The following is a 13,755-nucleotide window of genomic DNA, read 5'->3' as shown; positions in this document are numbered from 1 at the left end:
ACCAAAACCCTTCCTATGATATCAAGGTAAATCCATTGCTTCAGCTTGATGTTTCACAGCTGTCCACTTTTATTCCCAACCACTTTTTATTTCCTGAGATGCATGGATCACTCACAATTGCTCATCCCTAATCACCCTTGAGACGGTGAACCCTTTCTCCAAATCACTCATCATTGAGTTGGGTGTTCTATAATTTCCACTTAATGTGACTTGGAAGAGAAGCTGCAACCAGTAGTGTTCCCATTCCTCTGCTGGCACTGTGTTCCTTTGTCATAAAAGTAATGGGCTCGGTACCATAGAAGGCCAGTCATTACAAGGCGAGTGTAAGCATCATTCACTGTATATATGGTGGAACGAATGAATGCTTAGAGTCATGGATTAGATTGAGTTTCCTTGTTTCATAGAAGTTGAGTATTATTTGAGCTTCACTCATTTAGGGAAGTGGAATATATTGAACAATTATGAATGGATTTGGAATGTCAAGAAATGAGTCACAAATTACAGAATGCCCTGCCTCTAACCTTTATTAAAAAACCACAACATTTGTATTGCTCACACAGTTACATGCCATTTTTACATTTTGCATTCCATTCTCAGTCCATGTCTGCACGTTGCCTTGGTCTTGTTGGAGACGGTCCTGAACTCCTTCATTTGCTGAGGAATTGGAGTTAAACATTATCAGCAAGCATCCTCACTTCTGACCAAAAGGTGAAGAGAGGGACATTGTAGAAGCTCATGAAGTTGAATTGGCCAAGAATAATCTGCAGCTCTTCTGTTGCCTGCTTCCGATATTTCACTTTATCCATAGACATTCCAAATCCACTCTGTATCTTCATGTGACTGAGGTGCTTCCTCAGGTCTTTTTGGGGAAGTTGCATAGGCCCAGGCTCCAATTACAGTTTTAGATTTGGCGATACACCACAGCAACAGACTCTATGAGCCCATCCTGCCCAAATATACCCATGTGACCAATTAACTTTCCAACACTTCATCTTTGGAATGTGGGAGGAAACTGGAGCACCCAGACAAAACCCATTATGGTCATGAGGAGAACATACATACTCATTGCATACAATTCCAGATTCAAACCTTTTGTCCTTAGTCCCTGTTTTCAATATTTAATTTTCTCCATAAACATTCAAACCCACTCTGCATCCAGCAGAAGGATTATTGCATTACTGTCATATGTCTTGCCCATACTGGAAATTTTCATCAACTTTGCTGCCAGATTTCATCCTTTCACAAGTCCACCTGTAACTTATCCCTTTCCTTCGTCACCCTCTGCACTTCCATTTCAACCAGATACCTCCCCTAAGCCCATTTACTCCCATAACTAGCATTATTACATTTCCTCCCACCTCGACCTCTGAAAGGACTCTGTTTCATTCTCCCATTTCCATTGCAATAAAGCTGGTAGCATCAGAACAAATGCAGAGTTTCTTATATCATCCTTTTGTTTCCTCCTTTGTATATAGCTATTGTTGGTTATTGTGTATATGGAGCTGGCCCGCCCACTGATGTCTCATACATTATGACTCCTCCCCCATGGTCTTGGGCCATAAAGGTCGAGGCACATCTCCCTTCCTGCCATTCCTATACCTGTATCCAGTTCTTAAGTTTTTTAAAGCCTATCGTTCCCTCAGCCTAGTTTCGATAGACCCACCCCCCCCTCGTTCCCTCAGCCTTGTTTCAATAGTACACTAGACCCCTCCCCCCCCCCCCCCCGTCTCAGTGGATAAGGCTTTCGTGTCCATTCTATTTGCCACTTTTCATTGCCTTCTCTTCCCTCCCTTAACTTGCATGCATTTGCCCATCTCCTCATCTCTACCCCAAATGCCTTAGTGCTCAGTATTTCATACTCCTTTGGCAAGATGCAATAATTAAATATGATGTAATAAAATGGAGATCAATTTGTAAGGTTTTTTTGCGCTGAGTGGTTGACTTTTTTGCAAATATGAATTGAGACTCTCTAAAGCTTTTAAGGTTTTGTTTAGTCTACTTATGCACAGGAGAATTGAGTTTATCTATGAAAACTCTTCTAATCTCAATGAATGAACCTAATTTCTAATAATGATGAATTTAATTTATTGGCATGGTAGTTTTCTGGATTGCAACTGGATTTGATGCAATGGTTTTCCAATTATCTCAGGAAAGATCTCCAAACCATGAATGCAGTTTGTCCTTAAAATTGTGCACTCCTATGCATCCGTTTCACAAGACTTCTCTTGATGAGTTGTACAAATGAATCCAACACACCTTTGCAAGAATGTTATCCCTGTATCTTAAGTGAACATTTATTTTTCTGCGTGTTCGGCGCCTGATTAAGATGATTCCATTATTACTTGCAGCAAGTAATAATGGCAGGAGTTGATTTATTCTTTGTCTTGTGATGGGTCTAAACAAAATGGATCTAACTTGCTGCTTTTATTTTCAGGGCTTTTTACTTTGCTAAAAGGGAGAAGCGATGCCATTTGCTATCATTTAATAGCAAAACCAAAGGGGTAAAAGGAAAGCAAATTGCACAATATGACCTTTATGAGAGGAAAGGTAATGTCAATAGCGGTTGAAACAGAGCATGGAACTGATTTTGAAAATATGCCTTTGTGGGCTTGTGTTATTTGAGATGTGGCCAGAACAAAGTAATTGGGAGCAGGATGGTCCCCTAGAACCTGCTCTGCCATTTAATAAATATCATGACTCATCAGATTATAGTCCAAACTCTGTATTCTACTGCCTCCTCCTCCCCTCCCACTGCCCCCCACCCCCCAAACCCTGGACAGCATTTTAACCCCTTGATTATCAAATACCTATCTAATTTTACCTTAAAAAAAATTTTCAAATACTCTGCTTTCACTGTTCTTTTCCAAAAATTCGTAACTCTTTGAAAGAACATTTCACCTGTTCTCTGACTTGAGTGAGCTGCCCCTTTTTCTAAAAGAAAAATGACCAATATTTTTGACCTCCTGTCCACAACAATCCTGTTGAGATCCTTCAAGATCTTGTATTTCTCCAGCAAATTTCCCCTCATCTGAGAAGATTCAAGCCTAATCTGTTTTTTGTACATTCCAGATATCAGCCTGAGAACCCTTAATTGTTTCCATTGTATTTGTATTGGAATTAAATACAGAGAAAGCACACTGTAGACAGTATTTCAGATGTGGTCTCACCCATGACCTGTGCAACTGAAGTATAATCTTCCTGCATTGGTATTCAATTAGCCTCAGAGCACAACTGTTGCTCATTGTGATACAGCAGGAGTCCATTTGTTCTGTGGGATCCATGCTGATTCTTCGTAGAGCAGTCCATCAGTCTCAATCCTGCATCTTATTTCTGTCCAATTCCCTTTGGCCACTAGGACTGGCAATTTGCCAATCAGTGCATTTTGTTGGAGAGGGGTAACTGGAGCACTTGGTAGAAACTGATGTGATCAGGGAAGATACAAAATCTTCACAGATGGCTCTTGACGACAGGCTCAGACCAGGGTCCCTGCAGCTGTGAGGCAATACTAATTACTTGCTCTTTGGCCATTAAAATTCTTGTTTAATTCACCCCCTCCAATTTTCCCTAAACTCAGTTTCTATAGCTCTAACATATATTCTACTCACTCTCTCCTTTTAAAATATCCATAGAAACTCTTTGTCCTGCTTGGAATGTACGGTGTCACCAGTGGTTCCACATTATTGATTTTTTTTTAAATTTAATTCAAGAGGCAACCTTAATTAGAATGAGGGTTAGGTTAGAGTTGCTTTAGTTTTTTTCTTTTTTCCCTTATTTTATAAGTTTAACGTGGTTGCATGGATTAATTCAATTAAATGTTTTTGAGGTATTACAATTATTGATGTAGTATCTACTATTGGCTTTTTTCTTTGTGTGTGCTTGTATACAAATGAATCATTATGTAATTGACAATATTGTATTTATGCTTGTATGTTCAACTTTATAAAAATATTTTAAAAAGAAAAGGAATGTACCCATTCTTTGAATCTGAAGGATCTCTTTGAACTTTAGCCACTTCTTCTCGATTAACTGATCGCATCACCTAATTTGACAGCTCACCCTTGCCTGTGCTACTTTTATACCTTCATAATTGTCCATATTTTAAATGCCACCCAATATAATAATGTAAACTGAGAGGGCTTTTCTCACAATCATGAACTTCCAGCTTCTTATCTGCCCTGTTAAAGCAGGGTTGGAAATAAACAGAAGGGGAAATGCGGGCTCAATCCTCATCTTGCCACTTTAATGTAGTTGGGAGGGACAAAAGTTCTCAAATTAAGTGGTTGCTTTAATGCATTTTCTGTCAGATAAAATGTATTGAGTTATAGCTGTTTAATGTGAACAAAATTCTATTTTTTTGCAGATTACATTAGAGAATGCATTATTGGGAAAGGAAAAAACTACCGAGGAACAAAGTCAGTTACAGAAAGTGGACAAACATGTCAGTACTGGAATTCAACAATCCCACATGACCACAGGTAACTTCAATGTATGGACTTAAAAATATATTTATTTAATTAGTGACAGCCATTACAAAGGAGCTGCATCACCCATGTTTATGTTCATCTGCCACTGTTGTGAAGGTTCTAAAGAATCTTCACAACAGAGGCCATTAAAATTCTTGGTTAATTCAATTCCTTCAATTGCATTGAGGAAATCTTTAATTCTTTCATTTGTTTTACAATCTGTTTATTTTTAAACCTCAGATTGGGGTCATTTACTAAATAGCTCTTGATTTTCCTTCCTTTCTCCTACTCTTTTAACCTTGTGTCCAAAAATGATGTTCAGGATGCTGTTTCAGACTTCACTGTGATGAAACTAATTCTTCTGGTTGGAGCACTCAATGCCCATATCAGAGAACATTTAAAAGCAATGAAAAGTTGCAGGGATTCAGCAGGTCAACTTGCATCTATGGGGTAAAAGTGGTCATTGGAGTTTGATAAAGTGTCCTGCCCCAAAACTTTGACTGACCTTTTATCTTCATGGATGATGCCTTATGCACTGAGCCTGTTCAGATTCTTATTATTTGCTCAAGATTCTATCATCTGCAGTCTCTGTGTTAACAATAAAAAGCAAGTGACTGGTTTAATAGGTTATAAATGACCACGAAAAATATTTTAGTAGAATGATAAACTGCACAAGTGTGTTTGTATAAATTGTGTTTTAATATTTAAGTCCTGTTGATAAATATTCTGAGAAACAATCTTTACCTCAGTCTAATGAAGATACAAGTCCTCCTATTCATATGATATTTGCTTGCACCCAGAATAACCAATTTCCTTGAGTTGGAGGTTGGGTTAATTCAAGATAAATATTTGTTTCTTCCACTATACTTTTATCACTCCAGAAAGAATGATCTCATCCTCCTAAGATTAATAACTTACAGATGTTCTAACATTTTTTATGGTTTTTCTAAGAAAGAAAACTTTCTCACACAATTTCTTCATGAGCTGATCACTAATTGAAAAATGTGACAAAATCCATCTTTTGAACCTTTCAGAATATCCAAGTAACATCTCATCTCCTTTAAACTAAACGTTTAATACTCATTGGATGATACAAAAGGGTTCCATTGTTTTTATTTTAAAAAATCTTTGATTAGAATAGTTCTGCAGAGCTCTTGGATTCTCTCCTTTCTGTGCAGTTATAATTTTGAGCAGTATACTCATGGGTTTTGCCTCTAAATTTAAATTTTAAATATAGACATAGAGCATGGAAACAGGCCCTACAACCCCATATATTTCTGAGTGTGGGAGTCAACTAGAGGAAATCCATGCAGGTACAAAATCCTCAGACAGACCTGGGTCAATGGCACTGTAATAGCATTGTTGAGCTGCCTCAAATTAATTAGTATTTATGTTACATACCTAACAGTTTTCCCATTATTAATGTTGATTATGGAATCAGAATTTGGTCCTCAGATGAAACCATTCAACTTTCTTGCAAAAAAAACCCCAAACTTGATGAGGAACATGATGGGTTCGATATCATCTCTGAAGGCAGAGAGATGGTCGACATTTTACATCGAAACCCTGCACCTGCTTTGCCATTTTTATTTTAAGAGGGGAAAAAGTTATAAGGAGATTGTTACTGTTATTTTCTTTTGTATTTTCCCCACACTCATGGGTATCATGGCGGACATCATCAAAATTATAATTGCGAACATGCCCTTAACGTTTAAAGGTGGTTTCCCAAAATAATAGTATTGTCAGATGATTCTATGCAATTCTGATTGTCAAAAAAAAATGCAAGGCATGCCATGTGAATTTTGGACCTTCAGGAAAATAGTAAAAGGTAAACACAAATTCTGTAACTATGCAGCGTACAACCATGCTGGAGAAACTCAGCAGGTCACACAGCATCCATAGGAAGTGTCTGTCCCCTCTTGTGGACATACTGTGTGATTAAATGCAGTATAATTCCAGGTAATAAATCTTGGGTGGATGTCCTTATTTATTCAGGGATGCCAATACAAAATAAGTAAATTATTACTAAATTGTGCAGTTAATTTATTTTATGGAACCAAAGTGGGATTTAAAAAAAATATATATATATTTTTGCAAAAATGGGATTTGATCTCGCTGGTCCAACAAGTTCCCAGAGGGAAAATGAAAGGGAGATTGATAAAGTCCAGATAATGCTTAATTTATCAGATTGCACACATTAAAAATCATAATCTATATTGGGTTTCAGACTGGATATGGACAGCTCATCTCCTTGACATACCAAATTTTGTCTGTTTAACTAGATTTTTCCCTTTAAATTATTGGAAAAATATCCTGCAAGAGAACTATTGCAGGAATCCAGACGATGATGAAGGAGGTCCATGGTGTTTTACAATGAATCCAAAGATTCGGCAAGAGAGCTGTGCCATTCCACAATGTTCAGAAGGTAACATATAGTTTACTCTTTTGAGATCTACAGATATCCTGCGACTTGATTCCCTAAATGCTTAAATATAGTTTGCAAGATCTGTACAGTTAAGGATCCATACTTGGAACAAGCATCACCTTCATTTCTTGATCTGCTTTTGTGATCTGAATCAGTAATCCGTGAAATGCCCTTGCTTTTCAATTTTCAATTCTGTTTACCCATCCCTACCATTTTTAATTTTGTGTTTTTAAACTAAAACTTCCTTTTAAGCATTCTCCTGTTTTAACATTCAGTTGAATGCATAACATGTAATGGGGAAGGTTACAGAGGACCCATGGACCACACGATATCTGGAAAAGAATGTCAGCGTTGGGACCTGCAGAAACCACATGGACACAGATTCCTTCCTGAACGGTGAGAGACATTGACATGCTCGAGCATTTGAAGGCAGCTCAGTTAGCAGTGCAGTTTGTGCAATGTTGTTACAGCTCTTGTGACTGGAGTTTGAATCCAACACTGTCTGTAAGAAGCTTGTACATTCTCCCTGTGTCTGTATGGGGTTCCTCTAGGTGCTCTGGTTTCCTCCCACTGTTCAAAAACAAACATCCTGGGGATGTAGGTCAATAAAAGGGCCTATTGCTGTTCTGTAAGTCCATGTCCAAAAATAAAAATTTTTAGATCATTCTGCAATCTTCCATCTACCAAAATGCTTCAAGTGATTCAAATGAGTTGATCATATTCCTTGCAGGTATGAACGTCAGATACAAATTAAAAAAAATAAAGGCATCACTATTTTCAACCTGGGCTGAATACATGAACTTGGTCTGATCTGTACAGCTTGTGATACAAGTGTAGGAGAGCTCATAAAACTTCCCTAAATTTGACATAATGCAAAGTTAAAATGGAAATCTTGTTCAAAAGTAGCTGATGTGAATGAAAAATGAAACAGCAGAAGTGTTACAATTCTGCACTAAATTCAAGAAAGCTGAAGGTGCTCACCCATGTGCATTAGCTGGATGAAAGAGTGTTACATCAGTACTTTTCTCATCAAAACATTGCACTGATTGGAATGTCACCAATTGTCAAGTTACAAAACTTTGTACAGCACCCCCCTCTTTTTCAACTAAATGGAACTTCTTGAATGTAAAAGGAAAACTCTTTAGAACACAGGTGGGGGAATTTCTTCAGCCAGAGGTTGATGAATCTGTGGACTTGGCCTCCATCACTATTTGTGGCAACTGTCATTGGGTGGATTTAAAGCAGAGGTTGATAGGTGCTTAATTAGGAATGGTGTCGAAGGTTACAGGGAGAAGGCAGGAAAATGGGGTTGTGAGGAAAGGTATGTCAGTCAGGATTTGAAAGGCAAAGCGGGCTCGATGGGCTAAATGGCCTAATTCTGCTTCTACATTTCATGATCTAGTGAGATTTTCAGATTCAATTTTGATTTGTCTCTTGCATCGAGTAAACTTGATTTAAATCTTGTGGTTTAATTTGCAGATTTGACGATAAGGGACTTGATGACAATTATTGCCGAAATCCAAATGGTCGTGCCAGGCCCTGGTGTTATACACTTGACCCCAATACCCCTTGGGAATATTGTGCAATTAAGGAATGTGGTGAGTAAATAGATATACTTATAAATGAAGTTTCTTTTCCACATGCCCACCAGTTGAAGTCCATGGCCTTTGCTGGCCACTCTTATAGTTTATCAGAACAGTTAAACATACAAACCAGTGACGTGATTCATATTTTCCTTTATACTTGTTGGGGGGAAAAAAATTGGTGACTACAGTAAACCTCTTGCACTGGATTGTTAGCAGTTAGAAGCAAAAGAGATCCTCATTTCAGTGATGCATGGTGTGACTAATAAGTGTTATTTACAAAATCCCCTTTCCCCTGGCTCTGACCATGAACTACACATTTTATGACTTAGAAACTGACCTTTGGAATTCAGCTAAATCACAATCACTCCAGGGACTTTTTTCAAAAGTAAGAAACTTCTCAAAGTTTCACAATTGTTTTGTTCTTTGAATAAATATCTAGAATTTAGAGATTAATGAAATACACAATGATAAATGTAGGAAGAAGTAATTGCCTCCAGGAATATTATTTACCACTTTGAAAAGGGTCTGCCCTCTGAAACAGGGTGGGCTGGAAATTTGTTTCTGTGAGCTAAATGTGAGGATGGGAATGTGTTCAGTGCTAATGGCCAAAGACAACTGCTCTTTGATGCTGCTTTGTGAGGTTGATGGCAATTTCCAAGTGACAAAAACATTTTAATTATGAAAATAACCTTTTTTTTAAACAATAAAAAAAACCTTTTTTAATATTCCAGTTCGTAATTGTGACCATGATCTGGAGGTGACCACAGAATGTTTCAAGGACCTTGGGGAGAGTTACCGAGGGACCATGAACACCACCCCTTCCGGAATCCCCTGCCAGCGGTGGGACTCGCAGACTCCTCACCGTCACAGCTTTGTTCCTGAAGACTACAAGTGCAAGTGAGTGATCAAGGCTTCAGCTGGAGTTAGAAACCTTGAGTCTGGCTCTCTTTCCCTTTTATGAGTTTGTAAATTTTTCCAGATGTTGTGGTTTCTTTCTCCACAAAATATACTTTTTATGATCTCATTGCATTCAACAAAAGTCTACATGGAGCCCACAGGCCATTCTGCTCAAATGGTAACTACAGTCACAGATTCACCTAATCCTTTCTTCTCTTAAGTTGTTAGGAATTTACTTTCAATACTAGATTCATCCTTCGATTATATCTCTAATGTTGAAGGAGGCCATTTGGCCCATCGGATCCATGCTGGCTCGCAAGGGAGGAATACCATTAGTTCTATTTCCAAAACTTATTTCCCTGCAATTATTCTCCCTTGCATGCACCCACTAACTACTATTTTATCTTTTATTAACCATTAACCTTCACAGAGATTACTTGTTACCAATAATCCTGCCAGCTTGCCTTTGGGACACGAGAGGAAACTAGACTACCTGTGTGAGAGCCAGGTAGTCAGGGAGAGAATGCGCAAACTCTGCACAGAGAGCACTCCTGATTGAACACTGGTGTGGTTCCTGCGAGGTAGCTGCACTACCTGCTGCATGACTAGCACAGTTTGAACTACTGTGGAGCTAACTCAAAAATATACCAACATCTGTGTGGTGCATTCAACTTCTGGCATTCCACTCCAATTTAATGGAATTTTGGAAGTGGATGACAATCAGTCATCCATCAAAAAACAAATTTTGATTCCATCAAAAAACAAATTCCTTTGCTCAAGTACAAATTAATAATTGTAGCTTTGATAGAACAGTGTTTTGGTAAGTGACAAATTGACAGAGACAATGGAAAATTGGCGATGTCCTGGTTTGAGCAGAGAATAGATTATCCAACAGTTGGGGCAGCAGTTAGCATTGCTGTTAACGTAATTCTGTTCATTACACCAGAAATCGGGACCAGGGTTCAAATCCTGCGCTGTCTGAAAGGACTTTGTTTTTCCTGTGTCTGCGTGGGTTTCCTCCAGGTGCTTTGGTTTCCTCCCACCATTCAAAACGTGCGGGGTGTTGTAGGACAATCGGGTGTAATGGGGCAGCTTGGGCTCGTGAGTCAAAATGGCCTGTTATCAAGCTCTATATCTAAAGTTAAAATGCAAGTTTAAATTTAATGGATGCAACCCCAGGATGGCTGAGAATAAGACATTGACCTGTAAGGAATAGGTTCAGAGATAAATATCTTTAAATAAAATAATAAAAATGGACAAATGAAAATTGCTATGAGCTGTGGTTGGTTCTGTTATAGCCTTTTGAGCATTCGTATATATATATATATATATATATATAATATATATATATATAAGAAAAAATAAATAGTACTGTCTTTCACTTCAATCAGTATCCATAATTACATAGGAATGTGCAGTTGGTCTGTGCAAGAGCTTGTGCTCCTTGCAGTCGTCTTCTTTGTCCCATCGACATGCCTTCTCATGTCTGTCTTCTTCAATGTTATCTGGCAGCACCTAAAACACACTCTTCTGCTCTACATGAGCTACTCACTTTTTTTTAATTAAGTTTGTATTCTTGAATAATCTTTCCAACATTTTCAATAGTATTGCATTTTCACAGCATAGTCCTCTTCAATTAATGGTCGTGTTGTGGCAGGGAAATGCCAACATAAATAATGTTGTATCGTAATAGAAACAATATCCTCATTAACTGAGTTGTGCTCTTCCATATGTGATGAAAGAAACTCATTTAGTCCTGTCTCTGCTCGTAGCATGGATATATCAACCAGTTCAAACATCATGAGACATGGGAAATGGCAGAGTTAGTCACTAAATCTGACATAATTCCCCTGACCATTAATGATTGGAAACTTCCTCCTCAGATGTAGAGGACATTAGATGTTGCAAACCAGGGCTGTTTTGCAAGTTGCTGTGACGGTGTGGAACCACCACATCAGAGATGCTCCAAATTCACTGATTTGTGAATCAGTGAGGCAGAGGTTGGTAGAAGAAGGTGGAGCTTGAAATGTAGATGTAAATGTTTATCATAGACCTTTAGTGTGTGAAAGTGCTACTTGGATCGTGTGTATTGAGTTCGAAATGTTTTTCTCCACAAATGCTATATGTTGTAATTTTATATGGAATAAGAGGTTAGTCTGTTCCACTAGCCAAGCCTTGGACATCCTGTAATGCTCAACCATCATTGCTGCACAGGGACTTGAACAAAAATTACTGCAGGAATCCTGATGGAGCAGAAGCCCCCTGGTGTTTCACCACAGATCCTGAAATTCGAGTAGCCTACTGTTTTCATATCCCACGATGTGAGAATACAACTCCACTTTCTGAAGGTAAAGTGGGCAAATGGCTCTCTGAATTTTACATTTACTGAAAATTTAGGGATTCAAGAAAAGGGATATTTTCAGAGATGGGTTACTATTTCAAAGACTCCTTTTCTTTGGAATATTTTTGCAACATTTTATATAGAATGCAATGAACATTGGAGTATACGATGCCAGTATAAGCATTGCACTGGCCTGACCTGTACTTGGTCAAGTAAAACGATATTGATGAACAGTATACAAACATGTTGATATCACACTGTATAAAAGCAGACAGCATCTGAGGGCGATTTGTGGAACTTGAGACCAGCCAATTTTTTTTCTGAGATTTTTGAGACTTTCTGAAACCAACATCCAACATTTGCAGAGATTGTCACATTTTAAAAAAAAATGTTAACTGGGAAGGCCTCGAGACCAGCCAATCGTTTTCTGATGAGATTTTTATCAGAATTTCTGAAAACCAGAACCAATATTTGCAGAGTATTGTCACATTTAAAAAAAGTTTACTGGGAAGACCTATCTCCTTTTACTTATCATATTTATTTATACCCATTTAAGTATTTCAGTCCCTTTTTGTTTTTAATCACAGAATGGGCTTGACTTGCCCAATGCTGGTTGATTTGATACTGGGAAGGGGGCAACATCTGGAGGGTTTTGAGAATTATTCAAGCAATCTTGGTTAAGAAATTGACTCGAGTAGAATATCTGGTTTATTGTTCTTGTTCCTTTTTAATTATCATGGTTTTTCTGAGATATTGACCAGATCAGGCGGCATGTTAGCACAACGCTGTTACAGTGCCACCTACCATGGTTCAAATCCTGCGCTGTCTGTATGGAGTTTGTACATTCTCCCTGTGTCTGCATGGGTTTCCTCCCACCCTTCAAACAAACAGGTCAATTGGGTGGCACAAGCTTGTGGGCTGGAAGGGCCTGTTACCATGCTGTATGTATGTCTAAATTTAAATTTAAGATTGCAGAAGGGCTTTGCTGAAACTCAGTGACCACTGCAGGCTCTCGTCCATCCTAAAATGATCCAAAAGACATCCTACTGTCTCATAATGCAAATTAGAGGTAAAGGTTTCTAGGTCATTGATTAGAGACATTAATCAAGGATCTAAAGGTATATGCTATCATTTGTAATCCCAGCAATGCCATTATGTTTTCTACATATTGACTTGTAGAATGTGTTGGTGATCGGATTGAAATGGTTTTTGGTCTTTCCCCAATGTTAGACTATATGTAACTGAAACAGAATTATCTGTGGGATAAAAGTAGGATCACCAAACAAACAGTTTAAGAAGCTGGCAAAGTACACAGATCTACTTGAACTCAGCAGCAGGACCTTGTAAAATGGTGGAACTTGGAAGGAACTTGTATGTTTGAAACATTTCCACTTCACGAGTGAGAGTAAATTTTGGATTTTTTTTCCTCCAGCTGTAAATAGGATTTTAGATATCATCAGATGTTTTAGATGGTTAATGTAGTCTTTGCAAATTCACATCCACATTAAGACCATGGCTTTCAGTAGGGGAAGGAGTGAAAATGGGAAAGATGATAATAGAAAAGAAGCGTTAAGATAAATTGATACTTGCAGAATTTATTTTAAAAATATTTATTTTTCTGCAGAGTGTTACCAAGAGACTGGAACAGCCTACAGAGGAACTGTGGCTAAAACGAGGGCTGGCATAGCATGTGCACCATGGGTAAATTACATCCAATCTTCTGCAAGGTAAGATATTATTTTGGGAGCTGAGGACTGGAAGAAAGAACATCTTATGCCCCACTACCAAATATTTAGGATGGCTAATCACCCCTTGCACCCACTTCTATTCAAACGTTAACCATTCACGCAACTCATTCAGGGTGACGTCTGTTATTTTAACATTAGTTAGGTGAGGCTTGCAACACTAAAAGTCTGTTTTAGCACCTTTAGTTAGAAGAAGTAGGTATCAAGATAACAGTCATGGTTTTTTTTTTGCAAAATTAACCATGGTGTGCAAGTATTCAAGATTATGCACAGATTTATTAACATTGATTAATAAAGA

At 38.1% G+C, this 13,755-nt stretch overlaps 1 protein-coding gene and 1 long non-coding RNA gene across 6 annotated transcripts in view; one reads left to right on the top strand and one right to left on the bottom strand.

Moving 5' to 3' along the window:
* The window catches only part of LOC138748804 (uncharacterized), a 143,383-nt gene that overhangs the window by 48,026 nt on the left and 81,602 nt on the right, over positions 1-13,755 (bottom strand). The gene's annotated exons all lie outside the window — the stretch shown is intronic.
* Positions 1-13,755, top strand: part of LOC138748803 (hepatocyte growth factor-like) — a 39,198-nt gene that overhangs the window by 9,173 nt on the left and 16,270 nt on the right. For all 3 annotated transcript variants that reach the window (XM_069909576.1, XM_069909574.1, XM_069909575.1), the window contains exons 3-10: positions 2,435-2,547; positions 4,361-4,475; positions 6,746-6,888; positions 7,164-7,284; positions 8,368-8,486; positions 9,206-9,371; positions 11,586-11,719; positions 13,337-13,439. In XM_069909576.1, the coding sequence (XP_069765677.1) occupies positions 2,435-2,547; positions 4,361-4,475; positions 6,746-6,888; positions 7,164-7,284; positions 8,368-8,486; positions 9,206-9,371; positions 11,586-11,719; positions 13,337-13,439 (1,014 nt within the window). The remainder of the gene's footprint in view (positions 1-2,434; positions 2,548-4,360; positions 4,476-6,745; positions 6,889-7,163; positions 7,285-8,367; positions 8,487-9,205; positions 9,372-11,585; positions 11,720-13,336; positions 13,440-13,755) is intronic.

Source organism: Narcine bancroftii, chromosome 13 (assembly GCF_036971445.1).
Source record: "Narcine bancroftii isolate sNarBan1 chromosome 13, sNarBan1.hap1, whole genome shotgun sequence".
Taxonomy (NCBI): Eukaryota; Metazoa; Chordata; class Chondrichthyes; order Torpediniformes; family Narcinidae; genus Narcine; species Narcine bancroftii.
Note: the sequence above shows the minus strand (reverse complement) of the source record. Positions and strands in the feature narration are given on the sequence as shown.